Raw genomic sequence first — 17944 nt, 5'->3', positions numbered from 1 at the left:
TATGTACCTAACAGAATCAGAAAAATTTATTTTTAAGATAAACGAGGCAGTACTGGAGAAATTAAATGAGATTTTATTAAGAGAAAGTAATTGACAGTAAAACATGTTTATATATAAATATTATCTTCGTAAGTCACAGGGTGAAAATATAGAGAATGTTTTCATTTAAAATTTTTACAGTATTGTCACATTTACATAAAAACTCTCTGAAACATCAGAAATTCTTAATAAATAACTTAATTTTTTTATTATTCCAACGCGTTCAAACTGACATTTATGTCGTCAAGAAAGTGAATTTCCGTGAAAAATAAATTACGTAAAACAATTATACTATTAAACATTAACGTGCCATCAGCTTTCTATTAATAAAACCATTACGGAATATTTTTTTAAAATAATTTAAAGACGTTTCATCACGAAAATACGAAAAGTTTAACCTAATTTTACCTTCTTTCTTCATTCCGGCCTTAAAACATTTTCGAAGCCGACAGTATCTGCACTGATTTCGTTTGTCTTTGTCCACCACACAATTTCTGCTAAATCTGAAACAAAGATAAAAGAAAAACTTATTATTAGAAATTTGTGTATAAGTAACCCTAATACAACTAAATTACTACAACATTTGTGCAGAGGCACTAAAAGTGGGTCTAAGCTACTGAAATTAATGTTATTAAGAGAGTACTAAGAGCTGAATATTTGAAGGAACCGAATCAAATATTGTCGTTGTAATTATTAAAGGTTTTATGGTTTCTTCAACAAGATTATCAATGTCGCACACAATCTTTTGCTCTTCTTTAATAACTTTAAAAAGTTCTCTAGCATCTTTGATTTTCAAGGAATGCTTAGGAATAAATCTTTTTACTTGAGCCCGAATTAATTCTATACGATTTAAAAACATCGTGAGTTCATTTCTATATGGTAATCTTTCATTGCCTTATATTCGTATACAAATAAACCACCATCAAAAAATCCTTTATCGCTACCAATGTGTGTAATTGTTAATCTGCGATTCTTGCAAGTTAATAAAGATTTAAAAAAAAAAGCAAATTAATAATTACGAAAGTTTCTTTATAACTTTCTACTTCGCGTTTTATGAAATATCCAGATAAAACTATCCTTTTACCATTTATCTGTCCGTGCTAGCTTTATTTCTTTGAAATTCATTAAAATGTTGAAGAAGTTTTATCTAAGAGCAAGAATGTAGGATGGTATATTAAAAATCCAATCCAAATTGGACACTATACAGCGATATGATAAATAATAGAATAAAAGAATAGCTTTAGGTCAATCGACTAACTAATGAAAGTTGTTCACAATTCGCAATAGAATGTTCTAAAATTACTCAAATATGTGATAGGTAAAAACGTAAACAAGCAAAAGCTAAGCTGCATTCAAATCAAAAAGATAGAACTTGTTAGGTAACATTTTATTCAGTTATATAGCAAAGGACTCAAAATGTTTGTCAAGGGATTGTTAGACAAAATTCGAATGTTAACATTTTAAAACGATGAATGTCGGTAGTTAATGGTTATTTTGAGGAGCAAAATAGTTCTCATTATATAAAGGGTAAAGAAATTATTGAACACCGCTGGGAAAAGTGTATAGAACTGAAAGGAGATTTTGTTGAAAAATAAAAATATTTTTTTCCAATTTTTTTATATTTTATTTGTTGGGTGTTGCTACTTCTCAGACCACCATCGTATAATATACTAACGACTTGTAGCTAGCTTAATGCTGGTTTTTTTAAGAGCAAACCTTTTTAGCGTTAATATACAGGGTGTCCCAGAAAAGAGTGTCAAGGAGTGGCGCAGAGGTACAGCATCCCTCGGGAATCCGAATCACCCCCTGTATATGATCCTTTTTTTAATGAAAAATGCCTTTAAATTTATTGGACTTTTTTTCCTCTTGTTTTTTAAAGCAATTTATTTTTATTTTTGAGCGCATGATTTTGACTGGTGGATTTAGTCGTTTTCATGTTAGTTAGGCCCAAGTTTTAACTAAATATTTAAATAAAAAATCAGGCATTATTTACCATGATTATAGAAAATTAGCTAAGAAGGTGAAAATACTGAAAAATCACAACAAAATCATAACTCCTAAACAAAACAAAAAAGATACGGTGTGATTCGGATTCCCCGAGGAGTGCTCTACCTCTGCGCCACCCCTTGACACTCTTTTCTGGGACACCCTGTATATTCATACCTCTTCGATGCCCAATACTTGAAATATAGAATTTAATTGATCTAATTAACCTTAATGTTTATTTTTTATTAGAATAAGTTTCTCTTTTAGCAACCAGATAATGTTTTTTCCGCTTTTTCTCACTGATTCACTTATTTTTTAAATTATAAAAACATAAATTAAATACAAAAAATGGCTGATAAAGTCCAGAAATTAAAAAATTAAATTCAAATCAAGTAAAAAATCTAAAAGTTATTGAATTAACATGATACTAAATAAATTAAAATAATATCATAGAGACAGACAAAAAAAAACATACGACATTAAATAAAGCTTCTCAAATCACATTTCTGTTAATAGATAGATAAGGCTCACTGTGTGTCCTTCGTTAACCCAGGTTTCATCTACATAAAAAATGTTTCACTTTTACTTAATGCTAATTCCTGTCATATTGGTACACGTAGAAACTACACTTCTAATAGTACTTAAAGGTGCTTGATGCACAAATGCATCATGTACGTTTAGTACTATAATAGTCAACCTGCTTTCGATACTAAAACATCTTTACACACTACCCGGATAAATTTTGATGACGTTCTGACTACAAAACAGCAACAAATACTGAAAATTTATATTATTTTTAGGATATAGGATATAGAGTCCCACGAGGTAAAGGAAAAAATTTCATACGAGTTCTTTAGGTAAATTTGAGTCGAAAACTTGAGTTCAGCAGTTGATTTGCATTTTTTTAAAAATTAAAATTGTGCCGAAAACCACAATGCTGTAATAATAATTATCTCTAGTATGACGCTCTATCAACATCAAGTAGACCGAAAGCCATGGATACTTTTTTGGTGTAAAATCTGCATAAATTATAATGTTGCTAGTATAAGGTTATTGTAGCGGAAGTGGTATAGCACCAGTGGTTGAATATCGCCGCCAATATCCAAATCAAAGAATTTGGGAAAGTTTTTTATCAATTGAGAGCCACAAGATCATTGCCTTCTCTCATACGTTCTTCAGCAGCTGCCCAAGATGTAATGCTAGTGTTAAACGGTCACCATCAACTAGTGTTGACAAAATATCACAATGGTTTTACACAATTGGCTGATCTGGGCCCTTGTATACAGTTCTGCAATTGGCTCATTGCACGTCGACATCAATAATTTGCGGAATTCCCATTCTTAGTAGCTTGAAAATCCCCATGCAACAAACAAACGAAATTTCCAACACCGTTTTTCGGTTACTGTGTTTATTTTGGATAACAGATGAGAGCACCAATTTTGGATACCGTATTATGTGAATCACAACGATGGTTTTTTGTCAGGGGAATAATTTTAATAATTATTTTTAGTTTAGTTGAGTTGCTCTTGGGAGAGACTTGTTTGTTTAAAGTAATAATAATCGTTGGTCGGTCGGTATTTTACTCCTGATTGTAATTTAACATAAGTGTTGTTTACACTTTTTACTATATCTATTAGTCCATTCTTGCAGTAGAGTTCAATGGGTAACTGAATGACTTCAACGTCCATTTATTTTTTAATTAATTAAGCATTTTATCATTATTGTAGATGTAATTTTTGTTTATTTGTATTCGGTTAACCTTGTCTGAGGCACTAGACGTATAGGTTTGATAGAACACCTTAATCGTGTAAGTAATTTTAATACTTTCGTAATTTAATACCTTAAAAATTAGTTTTAATTTATATCTTATAAGTTCCCTTCTTTTACAGTATCCCTGATCATGGACATGTTCTATCTCGGATTCATGGTCTTGAAATAAATTTAGTGGAGGATGACCTGCATACTTTCAGTTACCCATGTGTTGTATTGTGTATACATATATTTTGTGTTGTTCTAACTAATGTATAGTAAAGACTAAAGTTTGAACTATAAAGAGCGGCAAAGTGTTGTACCCTGGATACATTGGACTTGCCTTGTTTTCTAGGTAAGATTTTTATTTTCTTCATGTGCTTAAAACTATCATTCTTTCTAATTAATTTTTCTCTTTTTAGTAAATTTATCATGTGTACCTCTGGGACCCAATCACATTGAAAAAAATGTTGTGTAGCTTGTCGTGTAAAGCGTGTCAGTAAAATATATCCAAAACATTTGGATTGCCCTTATCAAACCTCCTAATTATCCAATTTATCCATGGACAAAATTTATAATCATGAATACTACGTTTGTGATGATTATTTTGAAATTTGAGGCATTGCACAATCCAGATATCTATCTACGTCAATAGCTACCTAGATAGTTTGTGTCCGCATAGTTGTCAAAACCTTCATTGTTTATTACATGAGTACCTTTAGAAGTACATAGGATACCTAGATAATAGTACAATGTAAAATCAGCTCTTAATAATATAATAATTAGTTCAAGTTTTTTTTTACCGAAACATGTAACATCAATGGCTTATATATTTTCAAAAAGATTTTGCAGCAATTACAGCCTACCTGCAAGTATATAAATGATTCTTGCGTACACTCCGTCGAAAAAATCCCTTACAGCCATCGCATGATGCCGCCCCATAATGTTTTCCGGTCGCCCTGTCACCGCAGATGGCGCAGTGTTGCTGCCCGAGGGCGGAGGGCGGCACGACGCCCCCGCCTGCGTGTTGCTGAGTCAGGGAGGCGGTTATGGCCACGTTGCCGACTCCGCCGGTTGGTACGCAGCCCCCCGTTGCTGACATCGGCGAATCGGAGTCTGCTGGAAATAAATATGGAATAATTTTAATATGGAAAGTCACGTCTACAATTAAAAAAAGGTACTTGTCTGGAAAGTAACTTTATTTAGAATTTATTACTTAAATGGAAAAATTTCCAGAAGTCTATAGTACCTAAATATAATGGTAAAATTAAAAAGAAATTTAGCCTTAATCTACATACAAATAAAAAACGTTCAATTTCAAGTTTACAATATTTTTAACTTCCAATTTACAACCATTTTACTATTAGAAACAAAATATGGAATAAACTGAAAACCTACCGAAGTCCAAAGACCAGTTTAGGGTAATTCTTATATAAAATTACACAAATCATCTTCATATATAAAAAGACTTGTCCTAACTGATAATCAACGTACAGCCCAAATGGTAAAACCTAAAAACATGAAATTTGGGGACAACATTCCTATGGTTATGTAGGTGTCCCTTAAGAAGGGATTTTTTGAAATTCCATCGGGAAGGGATTGAAACCACCCCTTATGTATCATAGCTTCAAAACTATGTACTTTTTTAAAAAAATGGTGAAACACGTAATTTTTATTTAATTTTTTTACCTAATTGCCATTTTTTTGTTTTTTTTAGTTAAAACCACCCTTTAGGAATTTAACATCTTTTTTTATCCTTAAATTTATTGCTTTACAGAAAAAAACTGCAAAACACTTCAATTTAATTTCATTTTAATGAAATCAACAGATTCTCGAAAATTCCGCTACCCTGAAGGTGAAATGGGGGGAAAACTTCTTCTACGAAAATTCTTTCATTTTAAACTTATAGCGTTAAAAAATTGATATTTTTACATATTACAAGAAGGCAAAATAAAAAATGTTGTTTACAAAGAAGTCCTTCAGTAGAACTTTTCTTTTATTTTCAAATTCCATGCGAGCAACGCCGCGTTCAGCTAAGCTAGTATTCTATAATAAGGTAAGCTGTATGTAAGCTGTGATATAAAAGTAAACAAACTAAAACAACAATATAAGCAAAAAAATCAAAAAGCAAGAATTAAAACAAGGAATTATATAAAAATATCCAAATGCAAAATATACAACTTGAAGCGTGAAATAGTTATGAAGATTAAGTTATTTACAGGTGTATAAGTACTTGGGGCCATCATGTTTAAAAAAACTCAATATTATAACAGCAAGTCAATTAAATTATATATTTTGCTTCTAGGTTTGTTTAAAAGCCATCGCTTTAGCAGTGTCTTAAATCGGGTCATCGAAACGCAATTCTTTAAATCATTGGGAAGCTGACGTTAAATGTAAGGAGACAAATACCGTCCTGGTATTTGTACTAAACACTTAGATGCTTTATGTGTCGTTGTTGTCATTATTATTCCCTATGTCTTATTTTGTATTGGTGGTCTATTACATGGTTTCGTTTACGTTGGGTCAGTAGAAGTTTATAGCGGTATAGTTGTCTTATGTGCATTATTTGAGTTTCATTGTATAGAGCATCAGTAGGAAAGGTATTTTTTTATGGTAAATACATTTAAGAAAAAAAATTGGTACAACTTAGGTTTAATGTGTATACAGTAAGTTCTCCCTCAGCTTATGAACCCATAATTTAGATGAGTTTGTCATCTTAGTTGCATGAAATCAAGTATATTCTTCAATTTTCTAAACGTATATGAAAAATTTTTAATTATTCTATTTATATGATAATCCCAGTTAAGGTACCTACAGTGGTGGCCAAAAGTTTGGAAACTTTTTTAATTTGTATTTTTTTTTTAAAGAAACCAGGAACTATAATAAAGTTATTCATATTGTGATAAAGTATATATAATATATTACCTAACTTAACATATTAATTTGAAATTAAACGTATTATAAAAAGAAAATGAAATAAAATTAATATTTTCTTGGCCAAAAGTTTGGAAACTGAAGAAAGTTATTTATATAAATTACATCTAAATCAAAATCTGATATTTTGTGGCATATCCCTCCGAATTTATTACTTCTCTACATCTTCGTGGCGTAGAATCGACAAGTCTTGCACAGTCTTCACTGGAAATGGCAGCCCACTCAGTTTGCAGTATTTCCCATAGTTGAGCCTTGTTTAAAATCGAATGGTTTCGAATCTTCCTGTCCAAATGATCCCATAAATTCTCTATGGGATTCAGATCTGGGGACTGTGAAGGCCAATCCATTAAAGCAATGCTTTGGTCATTTAACCAGTTTTTCACAAATTGGGACTTGTGTTTAGGGTCGTTGTCTTGCTGAAACAACCATCTCAATGGCATTTCCTCCTCAGCATAAGGCAACATGTTGTTCCCCAATATGTCTTTGTATAGAAAACGGTCCATTATTCCATCAATGTTAACCAGGGGGCCAACACCTGATCGGGAGAAACAACCCCACACCATTACGCTTCCACCACCATGTTTTACCGTAGGCATTTGGTATTTGTGGCTGTACCTTGTACCTTTTGGTCGCCGGACATAACGTCTCCCAAATAACTGAAACTTACTTTCGTCACTAAACAATACAGTATTCCAATTTTGGTGAGACCGGGTAAGATGATCTCGTGCAAATTTCAAGCGATCCTTTCTATTTTTCTTTGACATTAGTGGTTTCTTTACAGCAACTCTTCCAAAAAGCCCCACTTCATTTAGCCTTCTTCTCACCGTTCGAGCAGACACAGAAATCCCCATTTCACTCATTTCTCCAGAAATATCTATAGAAGTTTTCTTTGGGTCATTCATCGATATTTTTTTCATTACCTTCATAGCCCTTTTGGACAACTTTCTTGGTCTTCCTTGCTTGTGGGCTACCGAAACATTCCCTCTCTCTTCAAATTTTTGAATTATTTTTGAAACAGTGCCTTTTAAAATGTTTAAATTTTTTCTGGTATAGTTCAACTATTTTACTTTTTAAATCGCTAGATAAGTATTTACACTTAGGCATGATGCCTGTCTTCACTCAAACAAAATCGTACCGTTAAACAGCTTGTAGTAAACAATTATTATGATTTTATTAAAGGTTTCCATACATTTGGCCACAGAGAATTAACTCCTCTTTCATCAAAACTAATAAACAACGTTCTTTTGCTTTACCTCCATTGGAATTTCTTTATTTGCTGATAAGCTATTTATTTATATTTTTGACAGTTTTCGCATTGCGATATTTTCTGCATTTTTTGAAAAAGTTTAAAGTTTCCATACTTCTGGCCACCACTGTATCTATTTCAACTCCCAAGTATTTAATCTTTACTTTATATGATGATATAAACTATAATTTTAATGATAATATTAACTATATAATTTAAGTTTTTATGAGTAAGAAATATAGAATGCATATTATTAGCAGTGCTTCGACTTAAGGATCTTGTTATAGCATTTAACTGCTCTCCTATTTTTGAAAAATACATCGTAAATACATCAGCAATTTTCTGGTTTTCTGTTACTTCTTTCCCATTACAATTTATAAATTTAAGTCTCACACTGTTTCTCTTCGAGGTTTAAAATGTCGAGTAATTATTATGACGTTTATCTGTTAATAAATGAATTACAGGCTTCATTTATATCTTGTATCATGTAAATTTCATCCAATCGTTAATTTTTTTTTGAGGAGAAATAAATTTAATCAACAATATCAAATTAAAAAAACGGAATTATAAGCAGATATAACAACGTAATACAACTGACTAAGTGCTTGGCCTATATTAAAATAACTTATAATTTATATTAATTAAATTATAATTTATGATATTTAAATATTTTTTTCCATTGCCTGAAGGAAAAATAAAAAGAAAATATTATCGCTTTAAAGGACAAATCATATTATTTTTTAAATTTCAAGCTTGAAGTTTTTTAAAATGATTTTATGATTTCATTAAAAAAAAATCACCTACCTGAAAAATAGGGTTAGGAAAAAATGAATTAAATAGGAAATATGTTTAGAAATAAACGAAAATTTGTCAAGAAAATTACTTTATCAACTGCCTGGAAAAAATGAAAAGTTTTTAAATTAACGAAATATTTTAAGCACAAAAACTACTTTAAGACGAAAATTAAAACAAGAATTGCATGTGAATGGTAGTTAAATAATTTATTAGATCAAAATTTATTCTTTCGCTTCCATTGTCTGTACTATTTATAATTTTTTTTTAAACTTTAGGCCTTATTTTTTTTAATAGTAATTAAAATACAAATCTTAACTGCCCGGAAGTAAAAAATTATCTATGATCAATAATTTAAAATGAATAAAAAAGGATCGATTTTTTTATATACCTTATACTAACCATTTTCTTTATCTAAAATATTTTGTTGCAATATAATTTATATTAAAAAAAAACTAGCCGATAATAACAATTTCTTAAGCACCTCTACTGGTTAATTCCACATCAGTAATCAATATCTTTTTCTACTAAAATGCACTTTTTCCAATACCCACGTACCATTCACGTGATCCATGATAATTTTCATTATTTGTTAATAATAAAATAATCTTCATTTCGATAATTCTGTTTACGGTTTTGTTGATTTTTGTGCTTTTATTGTTGCGAATGCATCTAATTTAACGGTTCTATTTGCTTAGGTTGGATAAATAAATTTGCAAAATCACAATATGCACAACAACAATTAGCTATTATAGGTTATGACCGATCACGTTCTTAGACATGCTCTAGGATTTAGATAACATAACTATTTATCGAGGCATTAGAAAATAACATGTTTGTTTTTTCCCAAATAGGACCTTTAATATCACTAGACGATGTTGTTAGTATCAATAAATTTGTTTGTCTAATTTTCTAATAAAAAAATAATTTTTTTAAGTATGTTTTTAATTTAATACGTGAATATTTAATTTAATTTTTATTATTTTTTTGTCAAATTTTTTTATTTAATAAAAAAAAAATGTAACTTCGTCAAGTGCCTTAAATAATTTAATAAATTCTAATTTATTCCTTTTTTGGCATTTTAAATAATTGTTATATTATATAATTGTTGAACCAAACATAAAGATTTGCCGCATCAAACGCTTTACGTAAATCTAGTGGTCCTACAGCCATTAGCTTATTTTGATCGATTATTTGATGTATGAATTTCAAATAAAAAACTAAAAAAAACATTTTACACAATTTATTTTATGAAGCCATTAAGTAAATTAACCTTCAAAAAATCGAATTAAAGAAACATATAAAAATATCAGGTTGGAAATTTTTAATAGAGAAAAAAATGGTTTTAATTAATGAGTTGGTTAACATGTTTTGGTCATTTGCAAGCGACTTTAATTAAACCGGTATAATTTTGCAACAATTTTCGTGACGATGTTAAGCGACATTGAAGGCATCAAATGGTCGATATATCGTTTATTTATGCGTTTAAATTAAATGTATTAAATTAAATATATATTTGTTGTTGTTTCTTATTATAGAAAATTATAGTGTAGACCCGTAAATTGAACATTTCCAGAGAATTGGTGCATTAAAATTTACTTCCAGGCAGTCAACGAACATATGAATTTAATTGTCAAAAAAAATGGAAAAATAAAAGGTTTTGTGTTTAATGCACACAATTTAAATAAAATATACATTAGAGATGAAGGTGAAGTTTTCACAAATATATTGTCATCTTTAAGATGCTTACACTATTAAAAAAATACAGCCTACAAAAATATAACGCAAGGCAGTGTTTCTGTCATTCGGAGAAAATAAAACAAATTATTATTAAAAATTAATTACTGGCTAAATACTCTTTAAAATGCATGTATTGTATCCCTCCCTACGCATTGTTATAAAATAAGCTTTAAAACTAGTTCAGCTTAATAATTCCATAAAAATAGGCGCATCATATCCAATTTAATTATGCATTCGTTGTATGTTACAAACATTTCAAATTATCGCGGGCCAAAATTTTTTTGAATTAAAATTGTGTATCATACACATAATTTAACTATACATTTATAATAGTATAACAAAATCATTAAATTTTCATTTCGTTAAGTTCCTCTTTGGTATTTGAATTTAAGGTTATATTGTATCCACGAATAGAAAAAGGCTGTTTTTTGCCACTTTTCTTCGTCTCTATCAATTTTTTTTCTATTACTGCATGAAATTATATTTAAAGATAATTTATTAGGATCTTTTCTGATCGTAGATTGACATTTTAGCAAAGGGCAATTTAAGCCTTTAAATTTAGTTTTACTTCCAGGCAGTTAAAGAAAATATTAATTTAATTTTCAATAAAATAAATGGAAAATCAAATGCTTTAAAAAAATAACAAAAATATACATTATTTAAATAAAATGTAAATTAGAGATGGAGTTGTATCTATGATCTCCAAATACTATGCTGTTAATTTCACAAGAATGTTTCAATAACTTTATTTTATAATTCATATTAATATAAGACAAGGGAGTTTTTTTCTTGCTACAAATAAAATCCAGACAAATAATAAAATAATTAATAATACTTAAAAATAACTGGCTAAATAGTTTTTAAAATGTACGTTATTTGCCTTTCTGTGCATTGTTTTAAAATAGACGTAATAACTTTAAAACTAGTTCAGCTTAACAATTCCATAAAAATAGGCGCGTCATATCCATTTTAATTATGCGATTGTAATGCATTGTATGTTACAAGTTATCTACTTTGACAATTAACCATGTATTATTACGTATGGGTGACTTATTTAATCAGATTACCGCGGGACAACATAATTTTTGAATTAAAATATGTGCGTGATGCACCATTAAGTTATGCATTTATTAATTTCATAGTGTAACAAAATCATTAAATTTTCATCTCATTAAGGTTCTCCCTGGTATTTGGGTCTAAGATGGGTTGTCACGTCGATAAATAGGAAAAATGCTGTTTTATGCAACTTTTCTTCCTCTCTGTCATTTTTTTATTACTACATGAAATGATAATTAAAAATAATGCATTACGATCCTTGATTCACTACGAGCGAAAAATTTATTTTGTTATAAGGTGTGATACACATTTTAAAGGGAAACAATTTTCTTTTTATTCAAGCAAAAAAACAAAATGGCCGCCATAAGGAAAAAAGAAGTTGATGATGGTATCTCACAACCGAAACGTCAAAAATAAAACCTAAAGGCAGGGATGCATTGGTCTTGAAAAGTTGTCTTAATACTGTTTTTACAGATTTCAAAATTTATTTAAAAATAAAAAAAATCCAGCGCTTTTTTAAAAATCCAACTTTTTGATTTATTCAAAATATTTCAAAAACGAAAAAGATAAAATCGTTCTTAAAGTAACAATTGAATACCCAACAACTTTTCTCATTTTACCAATTTTCTATCTCTTATAGTTTCCAAGATACCCATACCTGTATACCCAATTCGGGCCAGACTGTATGACTGACTTATATATATAGTTTTTTTACATTTTAGAGAAATAAAAGACGTTTCCAATTTGACAACTAAATCTATAGATTTAAACAAAATTAATTACATGAGCAGAAAACCATTGAATTTTTTAATATTTAGTTATGTACTTATGTTTTCAGTATTTATAAAAAAATAAATGGCAGTCATATCTAGTTAAGTTATGCATTTTAAGTTTTACACCTACAACCTACTCACCATAATGTGCAGAAGTTCAATTAAATGTAACTAAAAAACAAGAAATAAATAAAGAGCAGTCGTATCGATTTAAGTTATGCACAACTTAACCCAGTATTAGGAAATTGATGATTATCAAGATTACGGTATACATTATAAGTTAAAAAGCTATGGCAATCGTATAATTATAATTTTTTTTCACAGAGTCTTACGTAACCTTAAGGTTAGGATTTGAGAATAGGTCACCTGATGTTAATAAAACTCCGTCAAAACATTAATAAATGATTTGTTAAGGTTCCTTCCATCCAGAAAATATTTCAGGAGAAAGCAAAAAAATATTCAGAAAATAACTGAACATTATTAAATAATACAGAGGGAGCAAATATTATAAAATGAATATATACAGGGTGTTTCACTAAGCCCGGATCGCAGCTATATATCGGGAACTGTCAATCCGACATTTCAATTTTTGTACTGTCATTTCCCCAATGTCACATTCTGAATTATTATTGATAATAATTCAAGGTATAAATGACATCTAGCTGTCTGGAAAAGAGGAAATCGACTTTATCTGCCTGGAAAAAAATTAAAGTGGCTTCAAGTGCCTGGATATCATTTTTTTATTATTTTCCAGGCAGTTGGAGGATGCTCACAAACCATAGGCTGAAACTGTCTATAAACTACTTTTCTTGATAAAAATCCCATGTAAAATGTATTTTTATTCCTGAAATCCCTTTTTTGTCGGTTAATCCTGGAATAATAAATATATTTCTTTCTTGTCAAAAATTCCAATTTAAAAAAGGTGGGTTGAACCATATACCTATACATCCCAAACAGTATGAGAAAAGAATGTTTAATTTTCAGTATTGAAACTGTAGGCGATATACCCTCGCTCCCCATGCCTTTTTAATATCCTTATCTCCTGAAAAAGTAATTTTTAACATAGTTAAGCCTACTGTAGATTTGGACTTTACTTTTCAGACAAAATCCTGGAATAACGAATACGTGATAAGTATATTCCTTTCGTAGCAGAAATTCGAATTGGACAAAATTGGGTGGAGGTTTGGCGCCCAACATGTGAGGATCTCCAAAGGATCATATTCCAAATAGTATCAATTTTCAATATTAAAATTATAAGCGAGAAGCCCCTTCTTTCCGGGTATTGGACATCTTAAGTACTAGTTCTTCGCATTGACAATACTTAATTTGACAGACCAATGCTTAATTTGAACAGCACATTTTTGGTATTCTAGAAAGTTATTTTTGACGTCGATTTTCGATACAATTGCTAAATAAAAGTTTTTGAAAATTGGCATAGTACAGTATAATTTTTAAAGAATGAAAAATATGCAAACTAAAACCTAATATTGTCAAATTATTTGAAACCCTGATGTGTCGATAAAGTTAGTTTAAACCGAGTTCCATTTTGCTTACTTTTTTTTAATGGGAAATTATGCTTATAAGGCCGATTTCCAATAAAAACATGTAATAATTTAATAAATTAAAATGTAATTAGATTAGGATTGTGATGTTATTAAATTAAATTAAATTATCTTTTTGTTATCAGATAGCTTTATTAATAGCTTCAGAAATGTTGTTATTTTTGCAGAATTTAGAGAAGTTTGATCACCTCTAATAAATTTAATCTACTTTTTGATTCTATTATCAAAATTATACTATTCCAATTAAATTTGTATGGAAAATCAAAGTAGCGATACAATATTTAAAAGTCCTTATATTTCACTTTTAAAAAAGCCCAAATTGAACAAAATCGGATAAGTTTTTTAAAAGTTAGAGCTATTTAAACAATTGCACTATCATCACTATCTTCCTCTACTTTATGAAGATTGGTATTGATGCAAAATATGGTTTCCAGTTATGTTAAAACAAGGTGTCTTAAGCTGACATTTTCCGGAGAAAATTAGAATTGAATTATTGATCTCTTAATAACGCCCCCTAATGGCTAAATTTCGAATTCAAAAATAATTTCCAGCATTTTCTCTTGGCCACTTTTATAGTGACAAAAAAAATCCAATGATGCCAGATTGTCAGTTCCTGAGATAAAGACGCGATCCAAGGTTAATTGAAACACTCTGTATATATATTATAGATTTTTTAATCCTTCATAAAGATTTTGGAATTGCGTTTTCTTGTTTAACAAATTTGACTAAATAATAAAAGAAAATCGTAAAAAACCGCATTAAAAAAAATTGAAAGGGGAGGAATTCAAAAAATGTCTGAATTCAAAAATCAAGTTCCTGGGAAAAAAACTATATTATTCACAATAAGTAATTAAATTCGTTTTTAAAAGCACTTGAAATTCAATTAAAATATGATAAGGTATGATTTAAAATATCTAAAAAATGTTGAACAATAAACAATTTTCGGCCTAATACAAGTCACACTCAAAAAGTCGATGCTGATAAAGCAATAGTAAAAAAAGAAAAATTAAAATACGCTTAAATAAAAAAACAAGCAGGCCTAACTACTTTATTTAAATACTCATTCAAAATCTAAAACCTGCAGCATCACCACATTTTTTAAAACTCACTTCACATACTTATTTACGTAATATGTGAGGTAAATGACTCAATATATGAATGAATAATCATCATAATCACACAATAGAAAGAATTACATAAATATTGAGTGCACAGTACGGTATTAAAACTCCCCCGTGTTTGCAACTGTCAAATATCTTCATTCTTTCTAATATTTATTCAAACTTTAAAAACGAATATTTTAAATAACCTACACCTAAAATAATAGCGCTACCACTTAATTAAGTTCAATTAAACCTAATCGCTTTGTGTTTATAGACACACGAATTAATCGTGTTAATTCATATAAATATTGTGAATATAAGATGCATTTTGCAGTGGTATTTTATCTGCCACGAACACATGTTATGATTAAGTTATTATTACTGTTATCTGGAATAGAGGAAAATTTTCATACATTTCATTTAAAGGAAAAGGATATTGCCCTAAAATATTTATGTTACAGACAGGCCCATTTACAACCTAATCAGATGTACATAACGGTCTATAAATTATTGCGAATTAAAATACAATTCAGGTCAAAAGGGTAATATAAAGACTCTCCTCGACAACGCACCTAATTAAAAATTTTAATTTAGACACACTATTCGAGGCAATTTCAACATTTTTTATTTAATAATAATTCAGTATCCTGCTGACAGATTAATTACTTCTGAAAACCTCAATGACCACAAGAAATAAATTTTAAATTAATTAACTAAATTGATGGTGAGATTTGTGTGAATAAACATTTTTGGCAAAGAATTATAGGTAATAATTTATTCGAAGCTTAAGTAAAACATGAAATAGTCTATTTTGCTCTAGGATTATTCCATAGTTTGGAACTAAGTGTTTCAAAATATGTTAAAAAATCACCTTTTATACAACACTCTAAAGTACTGTAACTAAGTAATTTTTCTCATGACTCACTTAAAAGTGGAGCTTTCTCAAAAATTGCAAATAAATAAGACAAGCGGTAAAGATTCTTTTAAGGTATTTGTTAGGGATTTAAACAATTTTTATTAAAGCTTGTTTATACTCAGCTTCATATAGGTTGGACTTATTGTCTTCGAGCCTGATTCAGTCAATTTTTTTAAAAATCTCCAACTCCAACTAAATAAAACAAGCAATCAAGTATTTGCCAAACATCCCTTTAAAATTAATTTAATTCGCTAAGCATTCCAGTAATTTTCATTAAAGCATATTGGAATATCCTGGTTTAAAAAGTAGAATTTTTCTTTTCTAACTGAAGAAAACAAGGAGTAAAGTATTAGACAAACCTCTTTAAATAATTTTTATAGAATTTAAGTAGTCTGGATTTAAACTTATTGAGATATTCAGCTTGATTCAAGCGTTGAGCCTATAATATCATCTTGGAGATCATGCCTGGGATTTAGGAATTGAATTTTTTTAGAAAGTATGAACTCCAGGTAAATAACACATAATATAGTAAATCCAAGTGGGCTAGAACTAGTAAGAATTTCTCTACAATTATGAATTAACTGGCTGGAATTTAATAGCCTAACTTCCTGACATAATATCATTCACTGTATACAACTGGAAAAATTCAAATGCCTGGAACGAGAAAGATATTTCTATGTCTTATCTGCTTAGCATAGCAAGAAAAATTTAATTAAAAAAAATATTTTAACCCTCTCAAACCTATGACTTAATTGTTTCGGGATTATACAATAATAAAAAACACAAAAAATTCATCGTTTAACTGCCTGAAATCGTAAGAAAATAAAAGCAATTACCCACCCGAATTTCAAGGACAATTACGAGTTCTAAAACCTGAAACAAAATAATAAATTTATCCAACTGTCTAAAAATAGAACAAATTAGTCCAAGCTGGAACAGCAGTTCAACAATCAGATCTTTTTTTGAACACTATGGCTTAACTGCCTAAAATCCTATGGTCAAACTGCCTAGAATAATAAAACCAAATTTCAGATTCAACTACCTAAACATGGTGACTAAATAAGGACGGAACGAGAAAAGAGGACTTCGATTGGATTGATTTCGTTTATTTTCCTTAAAATATTAGGGATAAGCTCAGAATATTAAACGATAAACAACATAGTTCAAAATTCATACTAGTACTAATGATTTAAAGCTAATACAGTCAGTTCATTAAGCCTTCATCTAAGCCATCACGAATCTTAAAGTCTGACTTAACATTAAATTCAATGCACATTAATCTCATTAAATTTCGCCACTTTGTTATACACGAAATGAGTTCAGCAAACCACAATAACATAAACTGAACTTTGGTTCTGCGAGGAATACGCGGATTCCCCCCTAAAAATCACGACCTCGAGCAACGTTCGCGATTTTATCTCGGTAAACAGGAAAAATAAATAAATCTTGTTGATGTTTTATTTTTTTGTTATTTTATATTTTTATAAGGGCTTCCTTGAGGTCTAAAATATAGGAAGTTAGTGAAGAATTATGATTTTTTCACTATTTCTGCATTTTTCTTTGTTTTGACACCTCATAGCTGTCCTCTAGTTACCTTTAGTGATCTAATGTCACCATTTTATCCATCTCTTTTCGACGACTACTTATTTTCACTGCTGATTTTGGCTTGGCTGTCGTGGTATTAATTTCTTTTAAAACTTTTGACATTAATAAAAAAAAATCTCAGTTTGCTCTTCATCTTCTGGTTCAAATCTTTAGCACCCCTAGCCAAAATTTAATAGCTCTTTTCTACCTAGATTTTCCTTCTCAAATTCGTAAAAAAAAATCTCTCTCCCGCTCTGATCTAGATGAATCACAAATACTAGAATAATAATCAAAGAATGATTCTCAGCAATTTATTTCAAATTACCTAGGTACGAGGTACTCACATTTACCATTTTTCATGGTCTTAACACAATGAACACGGCCCTTTAGATATGATTCAAAGAATTTTATAGTATTGTCCGAAAACCCAAAATACTGTAACTTATATTGCCAATAGCATCCGG

At 29.5% G+C, this 17944-nt stretch overlaps 1 protein-coding gene across 12 annotated transcripts in view; it reads right to left on the bottom strand.

Moving 5' to 3' along the window:
* The window catches only part of LOC126743080 (hepatocyte nuclear factor 4-gamma), a 95503-nt gene that overhangs the window by 35894 nt on the left and 41665 nt on the right, over positions 1–17944 (bottom strand). For 7 of the 12 annotated variants that reach the window (XM_050450022.1, XM_050450030.1, XM_050450019.1 and 4 more), the window contains exons 2-3: positions 4641–4893; positions 448–542 (exon numbers count right to left, since the gene is read on the bottom strand). In XM_050450022.1, the coding sequence (XP_050305979.1) occupies positions 448–542; positions 4641–4893 (348 nt within the window). The remainder of the gene's footprint in view (positions 1–447; positions 543–4640; positions 4894–17944) is intronic. The other 5 variants (XM_050450023.1, XM_050450020.1, XM_050450025.1 and 2 more) reach the window with 1 other exon arrangement.

Source organism: Anthonomus grandis, chromosome 12 (assembly GCF_022605725.1).
Source record: "Anthonomus grandis grandis chromosome 12, icAntGran1.3, whole genome shotgun sequence".
In the NCBI taxonomy this organism is placed as follows: domain Eukaryota; kingdom Metazoa; phylum Arthropoda; class Insecta; order Coleoptera; family Curculionidae; genus Anthonomus; species Anthonomus grandis.
The sequence above is the reverse complement of the archived record's forward strand: the minus strand, read 5'-3'. Positions and strand labels throughout refer to the sequence as shown.